General features: G+C 41.5%; 1 protein-coding gene across 1 annotated transcript in view; it reads right to left on the bottom strand.

Annotated features, from left to right (window-relative positions):
* The window catches only part of PRSS12 (serine protease 12), a 110,452-nt gene that overhangs the window by 37,755 nt on the left and 54,600 nt on the right, over nucleotides 1-18,097 (bottom strand). The window contains exons 8-9 of the mRNA XM_069978452.1: nucleotides 16,824-17,020; nucleotides 5,345-5,486 (exon numbers count right to left, since the gene is read on the bottom strand). Of these exons, the coding sequence (XP_069834553.1) occupies nucleotides 5,345-5,486; nucleotides 16,824-17,020 (339 nt within the window). The remainder of the gene's footprint in view (nucleotides 1-5,344; nucleotides 5,487-16,823; nucleotides 17,021-18,097) is intronic.

Below are 18,097 nucleotides of genomic sequence, written 5' to 3'. Positions count from 1 at the left end.
CCATAGGTCCAGCACCATGCATCATGTCAGCCTATAGGGCAACAGATGGGATTCTGGATGCAAAAGATCCAGCTTGTATCCCCATTCATTTCTATCAGGGATGGCGCCAGATCACTGGACATATGTATTCCCAACCTTATCAAAATGCTGTACTCAAGGTGAGTATCAACAGTTCTGAATTGTATGCTGGTTATCATATGTAAAGAACATATGTGTTCTTAAAACAAAAAATTCAGACATTCCGCGAATGCCACCTTAGGCTATGTTCACGCAATGTTTTTTTCCTCTCAGTTTACAATGACGTCTGTCATTTTGAGATTAAAATTACAGACGTCATTTTTTTAAAATGGAAACATTTTTTTTTTATAATGAGAGTCAATGGAAAATCCTTTTTTCACCATCCTTTTTGAACTATCCTGTATTGTAATCACTTATATATATCATCATTACTCTGACATATATAAAGTTATATTTTTCTTTTTTTGTGTAACTTTATACATACAGTACAGTTAGGCTGGGTTCACGCTGTGTTTTTGCAATCCGTTATTTTCATCAGTTTTTTGCAAAAAGTTTTTTGAAAAGCGGATGCAATTGCATGCATCCATTTTGATCCATTTTTCCAAGGACTTGCATTAAAAATCAAAAATGGATCCGTTTTTTTTTACGAACCAAAAAACAAGGTTGACTTTGTTTTTCTGTACGTTAAAATAAACTGATCCATTTTCTTTTATAATGGAAGTCAATGGAAAAACGGATCAAAACAGATGCACACAAATGCATCAGTTTTTTGCAAAAAACTGATGAAAAAAATGGATTGCAAAAATGTAATGTGAACTCAGTCTTAGCATTATTTTAGGATAATCTCTTACAAAAAAAAAAAAAAAATTATAAGCATTTGTTACCATAGCTGGAAATCCATGTAAATCACTGCAGCATGGCAGAATTATAAGTCGTTTAACATCCACTATGTTCAGTATCTGCCATGCCAACATCTTATTCTGGACTTCACTCAAGTCTTTAAATGTTGTCACACCACATAGACGGTCTTCAGACGTTATGTAATATATCAGATAATGTGTGTGATCTTACGTAATGCCTGGCTGCACTGAAATGAGATCTCATGATATATTTAGTGTCTTAATGGGCCTTTTCTAATTTGTAAGACAGTCCTTTAATGTGATTTAGGCCGTTCCCGTCTATTCCGCTACATATAATGACATTGTCGGCCGCAGGAAACAAGCTTCAGTCTGCAGTATCGCTCTCAAGGTTGGATGGGGGAGGTTACCACTTTATGAATGTGGTTTCCATCCTGTATTAAATGATTGTATTCTATTTGGGTGAAATGTGTTTCATTTAGCAATGCTTACTTGTGGTAATAACCCGAAGCGCATGTATGGAAAAAATATTGAATATACAGTTCTCTTGGTGAGTGCATTGTATTGTCATCAAATATGAATCATGTCGAAAAAAAATCGCTGCTGTCAGTGTTTTCTATTAAAGTAATAAGGAAGCAGTGGGAATTTTTTTTTAAAAAGGAAAAAAAAATTAAAAAATTCTGGTTTACAATTAACTGAAATGAAATAGAATGAATATTGCTAATGATAGTCTGGAGTAAGGGTGGTATTACAGAGCACGATGATCGGCGTAAGCGAGCACTGATCTGCTAAATCAGCACTCACTTACAGAACCTATTAGACGGCTCCGTTATTGTACAGCAAGGGCTGTATGTATATCGTTAGCAATGTCCATGCAGCCCTTGCTTTCGGGCTACGTTCACACTACGTAAGTTTCCGGCCGTAGCGCGTTCCGTGAATAAGCGGCCGGAAACTTACGTAGTTTGCGTACAATGGAAAGTATACGATCTATGGGCGCACAGTTCACACTACGTACGAACTTACGCCCAGATCGTATGCGGCGCCGTAAAAAATGAACCAGACCATTATTTCAGGACGGAAATGCCGTAACTTACGCCCGTAGCGTAACAAGCGGTCCCGTACGTAGTGGTGATTTCTTCATTTTGCCAGCTTTTTGTTCCGATCCAAAAGGTTCTGTGGGGTGTCCGGGGCTAGGCGAAGATTTCCAAGTAAAAGACCACTGTTAGATCGCTACGAAGAGCGCTCGAGAAGCGTAAGTACGCTACGGGCGTAAGTTCGCGGTCCATACGTATCCGGCCGCAACTTGCGTAAAGTCCCGGCCGGAGTTTCATACGTATATGTCCGGCCGCGAAAAATATGCATCCGGACATATACGTAGTGTGAACCTAGCCTAAATGTGTAAAATAATAAAACAATGTACTTACCTGCCCACACTCCCTCAATGTCCTCCAGCCTTGTCTGTGGGATTCCCTGCTTACCACAGCTGCTGATGACACAGCGCTATCTGAGATAGGATAGCACCGTGGCCAGTGATTGGCTCAGCAGTCTGTCACTTCAGAGCCGGAGAGCTCGATGCCTGTGCCTAGAACATGACAGGAGATGCACGGCTGCCGGGAGGAGCTGCCGGGAATGGGTGACAGGTGAGTTGACTGTTTTATTTTTCCCATGGGGGCCCTGCAGCCAGGAGGAATAAGGCGGTGGGGGGGTTCCTGCCTCCCACTCCAGCTGGTAAACCCTGCTGTGGTCAGGCAGAGGTTAACGTTTTCTGACATGCAGCGTCGGACTGGGCCACCGGAGGACCGGAAGATCCTCCGGTGGGCCACTCCCCCACTCCCACTGACAGTCCACAGCTGGGGCCCCAAGACAGCGATAGAGTGAGGCTGCCTGTCCTCAGTGGGCCAGTATCTGATGCTGCAGCAGCTTTCAGGTCTCCAGCAACCCTGGGAGGATACCTGGACTCAAGACTGGGCAAAACCATGTCCCCAGTATCACCCGGTAAGCTCCGCCCCCGCTGTGGGAAGCCCGCCCCCTGACAGCATGACTGATTTCTCTCATGCAGAGCAGGGAGAGGAATCGCTGGGAGACTAGAGGAACCATAAAGATGAGTTATTTTATTAGTTTTTTATTTTAAATAGAGATGGAGGGGCAGAAGAATAATGAAGGAGGCTATAGTATGGTGATGAGGGGCAAAAGGATGAGAGGGGAATTACTATGATGATGGAAGGGCAGAAGGATGAAGGGGGTAGTAGTATGATGGGGTAGGAGGATGATGGAGGGGTACTATTATGATGGAGGGGCAGGAGTATGAAGGGGTAGTAGTATGATGATAAAGGGGGTGGTAGTATTATGATGAAGGGGTAGTAGTATGATCTTGAAGATGAAGGGGGGAGTAGTATGATGATGGCAGGGCAGGAGGATGACGGGGGTAGCAGTGTGATGGGGTAGAAGGATGATGGAGGGGCAGGAGGATGAAGGGGGTAGTAGTATGATGGGGTAGGAGAATAATGGAGGGGTAGTATTGTGAGGGAGGGGCAGGAGGATGAAAGGGGTAGTAGTATGATGATAAAGGGGGTGGTAGTATTATGATAAAGGGGTAGTAGTATGATTTTGGAGGTGCAGGAGGATACGGGAGGTAGTAATATGATGATAAAGGGCAGGAGGATGAAGGGGCAGTAGTATGATGATTGAGGGCAGGAGGATGAAGGGGCAGTAGTATGATGATGGGCTGCAGGAGGATGAAGGGGTAATAGTACGATGATGGGCGGCAGGAGGATGAAAAAGGGGTAGTAGTATGATGATTGAGGGGCAGGAGGATGGAGGGTGTAATAAAATGATTATATGGACTTCAGCTGCATCATATGGGCACAAACTACCAGTATGCACAGTCAGTCATTAGAGTGCTATCTCTATAGCCTCTGAGTGGGGGACAAGGGAGTTGTTGCAGATCCAGATGAATCCAGGATAGGGCCGGGTCAGTATGTCGCTTTTTACCGATTGTTCTTTGGTGGGCCCCAAGGATCATTTCCTCTGGTGGGCCCCAGGTATCCCAGTCCGACACTGCCGACGTGTAAGATGAACCCCTGAAAATCTTCTTAGAAGTCAGGGGTCGTCTTATACGCCAGAAAATAGGGTACCTATGCAAAGATCATAGGAAAAGAAGTACTAAAATATTTTTGCATGTTTTGAGTGGATGGGAATGTTTTCATTTACATTCAGAAGATGGCAATCTATACAGATCAAAGATGTTAGTTGAGGCCATAAATCTATGAAAAACTGGATATTGGTTCCAAAGCCACTAAAACCCCCAAGGAAAAATTAAGATTAAACCCAAATGAGCAGATAATACAGATAATGTAAATTCTTACAAATAAAAAATCAGTTACTAAGACCTTCATTGTCTATGGTATAGTGATGAGCGAATAGTGAGATATTGGAATATTCCATATTCGTACGAATATCCCGCGAATATTCGAATATTCGAATATTCGATCGAATATTCTATCCCATTAAAGTCTATGGGAACAAGTATTCGATTAGTGAAAAACTTCTATTTGACCATTCGGAGGGTGAAACCGGAAGCTGTGGGGATTCGAACGCTTATCGAATATTTATCGAATATTCGTACGAATATCGAAAAATTCGAATATCTCATTATTCGATCGAATATCTATTCGATCGAACAGTATTCGCTCATCACTACTATGGTATGTATATTCCTTGAAAATTCACGTTATTCATACAGTAGTATAAAATGTACTTTAAAGACGAAGTCGCCGATTATAGAATCCGGCAGCCAGCAGAGAGAAATTGATTACAAGCAGTAAATTACCTCCCCCCGTGCCTGCAGTAAGCGGTGGGGGCGGCTGCAAGACCCCTGCCGGGCACCGGGATCTCCAAAACTGACATGTTATGACCTGGCTGTCGGATTGGCCGCTCAGCCAGACAGTGACTGGGGCGGGACGCCGCTCCAGTCACTGATTGGCTAAGCGGCCAGTCCATCAGCCAGGATAGGCCTTTTCAGGAGCTTCATGTGGGGGTTTTGCGGCCAGTGTCGCTGGTCACGGGAGAGGTAAGTTAGTACAATTCAGTTTCCCCCCTGCCCCTGCCGACTGCTGGCTTTTATAATCTGCCGGACTTCTCTTTTAAGTTCTAAAAATAAATGCAGTTAAACAGTCCTTATATTCACATAGAGATATAATCAAAGCAAGTATACCCCATATTTATGCACTGAAGGATGCAAACATTTTTGTTTGATGCCAGATTTATATATTGTAATGCTCACAATATGCAGATTTAGAAGTCTATTTTCCGAATATAGCTTGCAGTCTTGGAAATGGTTTCTACTATTCCATGTATATAGTAATTTATGTTTATTAATGTACAAATTCCAGACACTTGAAAACCTCCTGCTGCCTTCTGAAAATATACTGCCTGTCTTGTAAGTACTCCATTTGCCTTACTGGACTTACTTGTAGCCAAGTTGCCGACACACAACAGACGCGTCCTTATCGGTCCATCCATCATCACAGATTGTCCCCCACTGGCCATTGAGATAAATCTCCACACGCCCCTCTTTCTTTGTTTCGCCATCCATCAACCTCAGAGGAGGACCTGGAAGAAGGGCAGTTGTGAGATAAAGACAAAGGGACACAAGTAGAGGCTGTGCAGTGCATTAAAAGGACTATTTTAAATGTGCTAAACCTCATAAATGCCTTTTCATATTCTCATCTTTCATGGGACAGAAAAGGGATAGGTTCTATTGACAATCGACAAATAACCAGTAGTGATGAGCGAATACTGTTCGATCGAATAGATATTCGATCGAATAGTAAGGTATTCGATCGAAACGAATATTATCGAATAGTTTGCCAAATATTTGAGAAATATTCGATGAGCGTTCAAATCCGCCTTCCTCCCTGTTTTTTCCCTGATTTTTTAGCCAGTCAACATGCAGGGAGGCTGCCACAGCCCCTTGGTGTACATAGCATCGCGAGAAACGAGAATAACAATGATTGCACGGCATAGTCACATGACCCAATTACATATATACGTGTGTTCATCCAGTGCTACGTGCTGCTACATCATACATAAATACACAGGGTAGTGTAAGCACTCTGCTCACCAAGTGCTTTGTGCTGCTGATACATGCTAGACTGGTAGATCTAAAAAAAAGAGTAGTACGTGTATTCCTCCACTGCTACGTGCTGCTACCTCATACATAAATACACAGGGTGGCACAGGAAGGCTGCTGTGCTACTATAAGGCACTCTGTTTAATAAGTGCTACATGCTACATAATACAGCCGTCCAGCTTTACCTATAAAATATTCATACACCCTTTAATAATCAGGTAAGTCACCTGTATAACATCGACTTGTGACTTTATTATCTGCGATTTTGGGGTGTTAGATGCTTCCCCTACTGTCCCAGTTGCATTCCAGTGGTGTTGGCATCATTTCCTGAGGTGTCATTGTGGACTTGGTGACCTCCAAGTGGTCGAATAGATGTTTTTCAATTAAAGAATACTTGTTCCCATAGACTTTAATGGGATCGAATATTCGATCGAATAGTCGAATATCGGGGAGAATATCGAATATTCGAATATTTCACTATTCACTCTTCACTAATAACCAATAAACTTAGACCAACTTAAATCATGATCTCCAAAAAGATGTGTATTTTGTAGTGAGTCAGACAGACAGCAAGGTGGCTTCAGCTCAAATCTCTGTAGAAGGAGGAATAAATCGGGGGAGTAACTGCTTATTTGTAAAAAAAAAAAAAAAAAACTTGGGATCAGTAGCAAAATATAATAGGTCAGTTTTGGGCGGTAGCCCGGGGCCCTGAGCCCCTGAGCCCCCCAAACCGACTTACTTTCAGTGGTGTATTGTCTCCAGACTACAGTTCAGCCGTGAACTGCTTTTTATCGCAATTTTGTACAAATCAGGGCAAAACTGCAGCCAGGAGACAATGCAGTAACATTAGAGAACATACTGAAGGAACTTATCATGTGACAATGATGTCACCACAGGTCCTTTACAGGCTGCATTATGGAAGAAAAAGACTAAAGCTAGTGCCGCCATAGTTACAGTGGGTTGGGGGGGGCCCAAGCTTGGTGAACAGCCCGGGGCCCATGGTAAAGTTAATCCGCCCATGAGTGGGATCTAGCAGCAGTACGTATAAGGCCCCATTACACGGAGCGATTATCGTTTAAAAATTTGCTATAATGGTCGAAAATTAGCAATAATCTGTCTGTGTAATAACACCCAACGACAAAACGACAAACAAAAAATTGTTCGTTTTTGTTTTTCAACATGTTGAAAAATTATTGTTGGTAGATCGCCGATCGTTTGCATATCTGTTTGTGTAATAAGTTGTTCGCCAATAAAACATGTTGTGTGGGTTGTCCTGATGAACGATTAGCGACGGTTAAACTACAGTATGTAAAAAATATTGTTCATAACAGTAATCCCCAATGTAAAAACCTCAGAATCGTTCAGTACAAAATCACAAATTTTCACTAGCAATCATTTGTTAAAGCGAATCTTTAAACGATAATCGTTACGTGTAATACGGCTATAAAGACTCTGAGAGCAAAGATATGGCACTCATCTTTAGCTAGGTGAAAATATTTATTTATTTCATCCAGGTGTGAAACCAGGTGTACAAACATACAGGTAACAGAGAGGACGCCATAACACCCATCAGCGACGGCCGTTTCTTGTTAGTCACACTTTATCCTGGCTGCCCTAGATAGAGCAGCTGGGATCTAGCAGCAGTCTTAACATTCTAGTTTTTATATGGCATAGCAAACCAGATATTATCTGTTTGGTATTTTACATTCCCATAAAGATCACAAGTTCCATATGTTTTTGGTAGTAGTATATCCCCTGTAGGCTGGGTTCACACACAGTATTTTGATCAGTATTGGGCTATGTTGATAGCAACAGACTGTGTTATACTGCCGGACACCAGGCGGTGTATGTCACATTCCTGCAGCCAATACGGCTGTAAAGCAGAAAATTATGGGTGTGTTGGGTTTCTGCCATTTTTGTGTAGCATACCTTTAGGAAAAAGTAGGGATGAGCGAACCGAACCATTACGAACCAGATTCATTACGAACTTTGCAAAAAGTTCAGTTTGGTTTTGGCTATTTTAATGAAATTCGTTAAAGAGGATGTACCACCCGGGAAGCCGATGCAGCAGTCCGTTTTTCGGACCGCCGCCCGGTTTCCGTGCACAGCGGCTTGCCGTGCCGGTGCCGATCGATCCGTGGCTTCAGGTTAAAGAGGATGTACCGGGTGGTACATACTCTTTAAGATTCGTTTTGTGAATCTTAATAAATGTAAACCAAAATTTGCAATGCTCGCAAAACAAATTTCAGTCTGCTTTGCTCATCTGTAGCAACAATGTGTTCATGCCATGCTCCTTTTGATGTGCACTGCTCTTAGCTTCATTGTCAACATGCATTGAGGCTTGATGGCAGTGTGTATAGTAAATTGCCCTCACCCTGCACTTACCTTCCTCTACAGTCTTAAGAGAAACAGATCACTGATCTTAGGGAGACCAGCCAAGGATAACACTGCCGGTTGAAGCACTCAATTCAGTGAAATCCTATGTGCATTGCTCCCTGGGAAACATGAATATGCAAAAAAAGGAGCCTGTGAAGCCTCATTTAAGAGTCTTTAAACACAGGACTAGCCAGATATCCCTCCAGGAAGGACCAAACTAAGGGGTGGCTCTTGTAAGGAAACCACCAAAACCACCATATTAAGTTGCCCTATAAGTCAATGTAATGACTAGGAAAAAACCAAGACCAGATATCTATCCACAGACAGCTGTTTCGGGGTATTGCCCCTCATCAATGTGGAGCAGGATTCTGGCTAGGTGGAAGCAATGCCTAGTAAAGCCGTAAGAGAAACAGATCACTGATCTCATAGAGACCAGCCAAATGATACCACTGCGGCCTGCTGGTTAGAGCAGTCTACAGTCTGGCAGCAGGTGTCCTGTGCAGATACACGGATCCTACATAGTTAAGGCTGACCATGGCTGTATGCATCTATTGTTGTCTGAGGCAGGTATCCCCTTTAATAACCCAATGTTAATGTAAAATATTTCTAAAATATTAAAGCCTTAATTTGAAATGACCTGCAATGAACCAAGTAGAAATACAATAGTCTGTTGGTTCCGTCAGCACAGATGGTTCCTGTCATCTCAGACAGTTAGCATATTTTTGTCACAATGATGTTTTTGGGTCACTTAGACGTAAGTCAAGTTTATTTATCAAGGTCACAGTTAATTATTGCCCTTGTTATTCCCCAAGAAAGAAAAGTCATTCATACTGTTGCCAAGCCAGTGGTAGTGTTCACTTGCAATAACCGAACATTTGCAGATCCTATCTGTAAAAAGGGATGGACTGGAATAGAATTTCATTTTCCGAAACCAGCTGCACAATTCGGCATGATATGAGTCTATCAAATCACCAGCAGCTGTTCTTGAAGACGACCACACCTACTTTTCCCTTCTATAAGGGAATATCATCTATAGCAGAATATCGTGAAGAATTCCAGCCCTGTGATGTACACTTTAATTTAAACAGATTAACAATCTAACACTAACAGGTGTGAAACGCGTTGTCGCCATGTAGTCAATCTCAGACTACATATAGTCCGTATTGGATTCTAGTAGAAATATTTATAGAGCTGTATGTGATTACGGTATAGACAAGGTCCCATTTGGTGGCAAGTTTCGAGCATATTTTACTTGACGTAATTGGAGGATACGATAAATCGTCGGTCAGGCAGAAAATTGGCCGTCTGTAAATCTCCTGGGTCTGATGACTGAGTGTCAATCATTTCTGGACCAGCTGTCCTCTTTCCATATGCCTTTTGGTCCCTTAACTAACAGAAAATCTCTTCTTAAACTGTTCATGCAAAGATCTAAATGTTTCAACGTCTATTAATTATACCCCAAGATGATTGCGAAAAAGGAGAAAGGATTGTAATTCCTTGTTAATGTAGGTTGGTTTGGGATTTTAGTTACAGAACGCTTTTTAAAGAGACTCTGTCAATAGGTTTATGGTGTCCTATCTAAGGGTAGCATAAAGTAGTGACAGAGAAGCTGAATAGAATGATGTATCACTTACATTATTCTGTGCAGCTTATCCGGAGATATCCTCCTGAATAACATGGATAATAAGTAGTCCTCTCCATTATGTGCATGAGCCCAGTAGCCCTGGATATTCATGAGAAGCAGAAAACTCTGCCCACCAGCTGCTGATTGGCAGTTATCTATCCATGCTGCGTATAGGCAGTCAACTGTCACTCAGCAGCTGGAGGGCGGGGCGGGGAGAGGGGCGGGGCAAGAATATCATTCTACTGCATATTAGGAGAACGGCTGAACAGAATGATATAAGTAATACATTGATCTGTTCAGCATTTCTGTCACTAGTTTATGCTGAGTCAATGGGAGATGTTCAGGTTGATTTTTATACTTATACAGGCAAGAAGAAGCTGGAATTACCATCCAGTAGAGTAAACTGGATACATGAAATAACTTAAATAAGAAAATTAGACTTTTCTGTAAGTAATAGGCTATGTTCACACAACGTTTTTTTCAGTTTGGTTTAAAATTACATCCGTCATTTTGGGTCTTAAATAACGGATGCCTTTTAGCAGCCTGGCTTCCATTTAGGCCTTATTCACACGTCTTGTAATATACGGATCCGTATTTCCGTATCCAAGTTGGTGCACATTGATGTCTATTGGTCTATTCACACATCAGTAGATGAAACGGATGAAAATAAAAAAAAAAGGACATGTCCTAGTGCGGACCCAGTGCGGACCCTGATTTTTTTTTATGGATCCTCTCATTGAAATCAGTTGTTTACGGATTGTTTACGGATTGCAACATGTTTGGCATCCCAATTTCCATATTCCAGTAAAAAAAATACAGATGACTCATAGGTCACAAGGTTCTGTTTCTAAGCAACCACAGCCTGACAAGCGATCATGTGACTTATTTTAGGGGTTGGGCAAACTGGTGCTATTTTTTTTAACCTACTCAACTTTATTAACTTGTATAAAGCAGTCAGTAGTAAAAACGGATTTACGGAAATACGGATGCAATACAGATGTAATACGGATGTACTACGGATGTCCAATCTGTAATTTTTGGGGTCTACGATCCCAACCTTGCGGAGGTATTACTTAAGTCTTTATTATGCCCGAGGGCTAAATACCATTCTTGCCCCAAGGTAAAACATAACTTTTAATGAAACTGATTAAAATATACAAATGAGTGGTTGTGTATATACAGTGTTAGTCTAAAATAGACACATACTGGTACACCTATCATGAATGACTACAGTGTATCATTAACACAGTATATTCCCTATAATTGTCTATTGCTGGGATAGAGCGTACTGTGTAATAAAGTCAAATATCTCAGCTATGTTCCACTACAAGTGGATGCTGAGCGGCACACATATAGCAGTTACTTCACTGTCTATATGTGTGATTGTTAGACTTAGAATTTATATGCTTGCGGACCCGCAGGTGGGTTAACAATAGCTTGGCGACTCAGTCTCTAATGTCTTAGTATAATAATTCATTTGGGTGTATTGGTAATGACACCTGGATGTCAGTGCCGATGCTATGATCACCGTATGAATTAGTCCATTGCTGTCATCGGACTGATATTATTTATGTAATCCTGCTATAAAGGCATCCAAGTATATGATACACTGTATAAGCACTGTAGCGCAAGACCATGTAGCTGTATCGCAAGTAAGTTGCCACAACCGCGTAATATACCACTCAGTGTTTGAGGGCAATAGACTAAGATTCAGCGATAAGTCTCAGCTATGGTACTTGCGTGGGATATTGTACATAAACCGCCGTTAGCTGCGTGCGGTAATTGCCCTATGCGGGCGGGCTATGCCGTTAGATAGCTATTGCGGTAACGACCTATTGTGACGCAGTCCCCTGTATAAGGCTGGGTTCACACTACGTATATTTCAGTCAGTATTGTGGTCCTCATATTGCAACCAAAACCAGGAGTGGATTAAAAACACAGAAAGGATCTGTTCACACAATGTTGAAATTGAGTGGATGGCCGCCGTATAACAGTAAATAACGGCCATTATTTCAATACAACAGCCGTTGTTTTAAAATAACAGCAAATATTTGCCATTAAATGGCGGCCATCCACTCAATTTCAACATTGTGTGAACAGATCCTTTCTGTGTTTTTAATCCACTCCTGGTTTTGGTTGCAATATGAGGACCACAATACTGACTGAAATATACAGTACGTAGTGTGAACTCAGCCTTATGGTGTTAGCAACACTCTACGCACTTTTACATAGAGGACTGAATAGGTGTACTGCTCAATATGTGTCTAGTCTAAAATAGCCATAGCCTCCTTGTTGACTAGTTTCGTCGGCATACTCCGACTTTATCAAAGTTGGTCCGCAAGCATATAAATTCTAAGTCTAACAATCACACATATAGACAGTGAAGTAACTGCTATATGTGTGCCGCTCAGCATCCACTTGTAGTGGAACATAGCTGAGATATTTGACTATATTACACAGTACGCTCTATCCCAGCAATAGACAATTATAGGGAATATACTGAGTTAATGATACACTGTAGTCATTCATGATAGGTGTACCAGTATGTGTCTATTTTAGACTAACACTGTATATACACAACCACTCATTTGTATATTTTAATCAGTTTTATTAAAAGTTATGTTTTACCTTGGGGCAAGAATGGTATTTAACCCTTGGGCATAATAAAGACAATCTGTAATTTTTAGCGGGTTGTTTCAGGACTAGAAAATATTACTGAACGTGTGAATAAGGCCTTAGTGCAATGACGGCTGTTGGCACATTATTCTAGTTTGGGTTACTAAATGGCCTTTGGATGCGGCTTAACTTAAAAGTCCATTATTTTTAATAGTAAAAACTGAGAAAGAACGGTGACAAAAGAAAAACTGTGTGAACAACTAATAAAAAAAACGTCCGCTGTTGGCAAAAGACGTCCGAAAATAATGATCATGTTCATTATTTTGACATCCACGGTAAAAACGTCCGTTATTCAATACACTGTGTGCATTGGACGTCCGTCTTCCCATTGACTTTAATGCATTGCCATTGCAGTCAGTTAAATCGCCGTAAAAACAGAGGCTTTTTTTAAATAGCAAAATCGGCCGCCTTTTCTCTATTTTTGACGTTGTGTGAACAAAGCCATACATCGATCGGTTCAGCATTTAAATCACTAGTTTAATAGTGTAATAGGACCCTTATAGTGATTATTAAATCATCAACAATTGGAGACCATGAGGTGACCTGAAAAACATTACTGTACATAATCATAAAATGTAAAAACGATAATATATGCAAACAATTACGCCTAAGGAATTTACATCCGTACATATGGACACTTGCCAAATGAAAGTTACAAATCATTATTTGATTACATCTATGCTCCATATGTTACATATTTCTGCTTCTCCGTTCAATAGAATGAAGCCTCCTGGTTTCACATTTTTGCATTATTTAAAGAAAACCAGACCTGGGATTTGTTAATAGAATGATAAAATGAAATACCAAAATGATTCATTGTGTCAGCACTTGAGGCTAAATTACCGCGTGTCTTTACTCTTCACACTACATCATCAAATCACAAAGGAGATGTGTGTATTATGTGCTTACAATGAAACGCGGCTAATTATTTTCCTCTATTTAAAGTGTACTTGTCATGATGTATGCTGACCGGATCGGCGTGAAATCCTTGCTGCCGGCAGAAGTTTGGGTATTTATGGATACTACCATGCAGGGTCGGTACTGTGTGAGAGCCCCATATACAATAGGGCTTGTGCATGGAACTGACCCGGCATGGTTGTATCTATGGATATCCCAACTTCCAGCGGAAGAATGGATCATACGCCGATCGGGTCAGCAGTGGAGATGAGCGAACCGGGTTCGGGTTCGAGTCGATCCGACCGAACGTTCAGCATTTGATTAGCTGGGGCTGCTGAACTTGGATAAAGCTCTAAGGTTTTCTGGAAAACATGGATACAGCCAATGACTATATCCATATTTTCCACATAGCCTTAGGGCTTTATCCAAGTTCAGCAGCCACAACTAATCAAATGCCGAAAGTTTGGGTTCGGATCGACTCGAGCATGCTCCAGGTTCACTCATCTCTAGTCAGCAGACATCATGACAGTTACGCTTTCAACGGTTTCTTTTTAAAGGTAATGTACCTTTAAGATTTTGACATTGATAGAATGGCGGCAGCACAGGGAACTGCGGCCCAGTTCCCGCGTACGGCACCATTCTATTCCCGGGTACCGGCCGGGGGTGAAGCACTCGAGGCAGGCCGGCCCAACCACAGTGGGAGGAAACCCTCGCTCTCTATGATGCGGCTCCATTAGAATCAATGGAGCTGCATCATAGAGGGGTGGGGTTTTCTCCCACTAGGGGTGGGCCAGCCCACCTCCAGTGCTTCACCCCCAGCCGGTGCCTGGAAATAGAACGGCGCAGTACACAGGAACGGGAGGAGGGGGAGACGGAGAGAAAGCTCTCACAGATTTTTGTGTCTTCAGCAGAAAGCAGCAGCTCAGAACTAGGGGAAGGAGACTGAATAGATAATAACAGATATGGAAGGAATTGTTAGTCTCACCATGGGCAGCAACACATAAAAAGTTATGTTTGAGTGGAATACCTCTTTAAGCTATCCTATTATTTAGTTTTGGTATTCAGGTGCCCAGGTACATGGATAGATCAATATAAAAGATTGGCTAGATAAAGATGGATAAGTAGATAGATAAATACATCCTGAAGACATTAATAAGAAGACGAACAATAGATTTTAGTATATGACAGAAAAAAGCTTAGCTCCTTTTGCCTTGTGCATAAGCTTGCAGATTCTGAATTATTCCTCTCTTACCATCTGGGACAGGGTGATTATAAATTGTCATATATTAGTTTCTGGTGAGCCTAGGAATATTAAAGGTGACATTTTAATGTTGCCATTCATTGTGTTTCTGGCTGGTTGCCACCTTGCACTGTAAAAGAAATTTAAGTAGCACCAGTATCTTGGCAGCCAAAGTGATTTTATTTCAGCTTGAGTAGAAAGAAAATGAAGCAGGAAGAAAACAAGGCATAGACCACGGGAACAATCCTATTCTTTACCGCTAGATAATGAAACGTATGTCATAGAAGTACAAACATCTCTAATGAGGTTTTACCTAATATTAATAAAAGCATCTTGAAGCTAATGATGTGAACCCTCGTGATAACAGACCTCTCCTTCTGTATCAGTGGATATACTTTTAGGCAGCAGTTACAAAGATAGTAATTAAAGGGGTAGTGCGTTGCTAAACAATTATTCACAAAATAACACCCATTACAAAGTTGTATTATACTCACCGCATCTCGTGTCGACTCCCGTCCGCCATCTCGTGACAATGATGTCATCTTCGGGTGGCCGGCCGAACCGCTGCAGCCGTCCCTCATCCCAGCCCCCCTCTGCCACGTCAATCGCGGCTGAGCAGCTGATGACGCGGCAGAGGGGGGCCGGCATGAGGGACGGATGGAGCGGTTCGGCCGTCCACCCGAAGATGACATCATTGTCACAAGATGGCGGACGGGAGTCGACACGAGATGCGGTGAGTATGTCCGGCGATAATTTTTATTAAAGTATTGTATTGCCCCCCCAAAAGTTATACAAATCACCAATATACACTAATTACAAGAAATGCACATAAAGTGCTTTTTTTCCCTGCACTTACTACTGCATCAAGGCTTCACTTCCTGGATAACAAGGTGATGTCACTTCCTGGATAAAATGGTGATGCCACTTCCTGGATAACATGGTGATGTCACTTCCTGGATAACATGGTGATGTCACTTCCTGGATAACATGGTGATCTCACGACCCGACTCCCAGAGCTGTGCGGGCTGTGGCTGCTGGAGAGGATGATGGCAGGGGGATGCTCAGTGTCCCTCCAGTGCCCTGTGTCCCTCAGAGTCCCCCTGCCATCATCCTCTCCAGCAGCCACAGCCCGCACAGCTCTGGGAGTCGGGTCGTGACATCACCATGTTATCCAGGAAGTGACATCACCATTTTATCCAGGAAGTGACATCACCATGTTATCCAGGAAGTGACATCACCATTTTATCCTGGAAGTGACACCACTATGTTATTCAGGAAGTGAAGCCTTGAGACAGTAGTAAGTGCAGAGAAAAAAAAACACTTTATAAGCATTTCCCGTAATAAGTGTATATTGGTGATTTGTATAACTTTTGGAGGGCAATAAAAATTTTCAACGGACTTCTCCTTTAATGTACATCTGGGCCTGTGTAAAGGGAAAAATAGCATGAAAACAGGTCTGCCCTCCTGTAAGTCAAAATAGCACAAACAATATTGTGCTGCTTGATTAACGGGAGCCATGAAATAATACAGCGGACCGACAACCTGGCCATACACTTCAATTACAACTTAGTCTTTCCAATGATTCCTTTTTTTTTTTCTTTTTTTTTTTTGCATATTTCGTTAATTCCAACAATGTTTAAACGAAATAGACAAAAGTTTGAATGAACAAAGTTTTATGTAAAACACATTATAAGTAAATGCAGGGAAAGGGAATACTTGCAATTGCCTGCATTCCCTGCATATCCCGCCTCATTTTTATGTGTTTAGCATAAAGCTATTACTTTTTATGTTCTAATTTTTTTATATTTTGTTTAATTGTCCCCTGAAGGAACAAATAATACCAAAAAAAAGAACAATTTTTTTTTTTATTTTTTTTTATGTTATAGAGCTATAACCAACGGCCGAAGAATAGTTTGGCCATCAGTTATTCGAGCTGCATGCTTGCTCAACATTACTTGACACCAATAAATAATCATTAAAAAAACAAAGTTTTATGTTACTTACCAGATAATGCCCGGTGCTGATCAGTATCCGGATAACACAATAAGTGAATGTCCTCCTGGTGGCTGCAGTCATGCTTCCCCCAGTCTAGCCTGGTGCACTGAGTGACTGTGGGCTCTTTGCCTGTACAGGTGACATCATCCATCCAGATGACACCAGTGCTCTCTTCAAAATCATTATCCAGTAAAATCTTCCCATATCTAAGAAAGTAAACACATGGGGGTGTAAGGATTCTTTTAGTCTACCATTTTACAATGAGGTTTGTACCTAAATGTAAAACATTTGTATGCCAGAAAACTATTATGCATTGCGCAATAATTCCCTCTCATACACGTTCACATAATGCATATTTTCGTAAAAGTACAGCCGTTGTTGCCGATTGCAACAACGGCTGTGATTAATACGAAAATATACGTTACGTTGTCGTCTATGGAATCCTGTCCGGAGTGTATATACACATAAGGGGAAATTTATGAAAGGGTGTAAATATACACCTGGTGTAAACTGCCCAGAGTAACCAATCACAGCTCCTCTTATATTTTACTAGAGCTGAAAGCTGAGCTGTGATTGGTTGCTGTGGGCATTTTACACCAGGTGTAAATTTGGTCCGTTTTTCAATTGACTTACGTTATAAAAAAAAAAAAAAAAAAAAAGAAGAGGGATAAAAAGGGTTTTTGTTTGTGATAGAAGTCAATAGAAAAATGGATCAAAACGGATGCACATAAATGCATCCATTTTAGAGATGAGTGAACCTGGAGCATGCTCGAGTCGATCCGAACCAGAACTTTTGGCATTTGATTAGCGGTGGCTGCTGAAGTTGGATAAAGCCCTAAGGCTATGTGGAAAACATGGATATAGTCATTGGCTGTATCCATGTTTTCCAGACAACCTTAGAGCTTTATCCAACTTCAGCAGCCCCAGCTAATCAAATGCCGAACGTTCAGGTTCGGATCGACTCGAACCCGAACCCGGTTCGCTCATCTCTAATCCATTTTCCATCCGTTTTCCACCCTTTACTTGTAAAAATGGATGAAAAAAGTGTAGTGTAAACCCAGCCTAAAGGTCCTACTAGGTGAAGCGATTTTTAACAATAACCAATAAACGATCAATAAACGATAAAAGATTGTTTATCGTTAACCTGAAATTGTTCACCATATTACATAGAATAATGTTGCATTTACACAGACAGATTTATCTGACAGATCTTTAAAGCCAAAGCCAGGAAGAGGCTATAAACAGGGAATAGGTCATAAAGGAAAGACTGAGATTTCTCCTCT

This window comes from Dendropsophus ebraccatus, chromosome 7, assembly GCF_027789765.1.
Source record: "Dendropsophus ebraccatus isolate aDenEbr1 chromosome 7, aDenEbr1.pat, whole genome shotgun sequence".
Classification (NCBI taxonomy): domain Eukaryota; kingdom Metazoa; phylum Chordata; class Amphibia; order Anura; family Hylidae; genus Dendropsophus; species Dendropsophus ebraccatus.
Note: the sequence above shows the minus strand (reverse complement) of the source record. Positions and strands in the feature narration are given on the sequence as shown.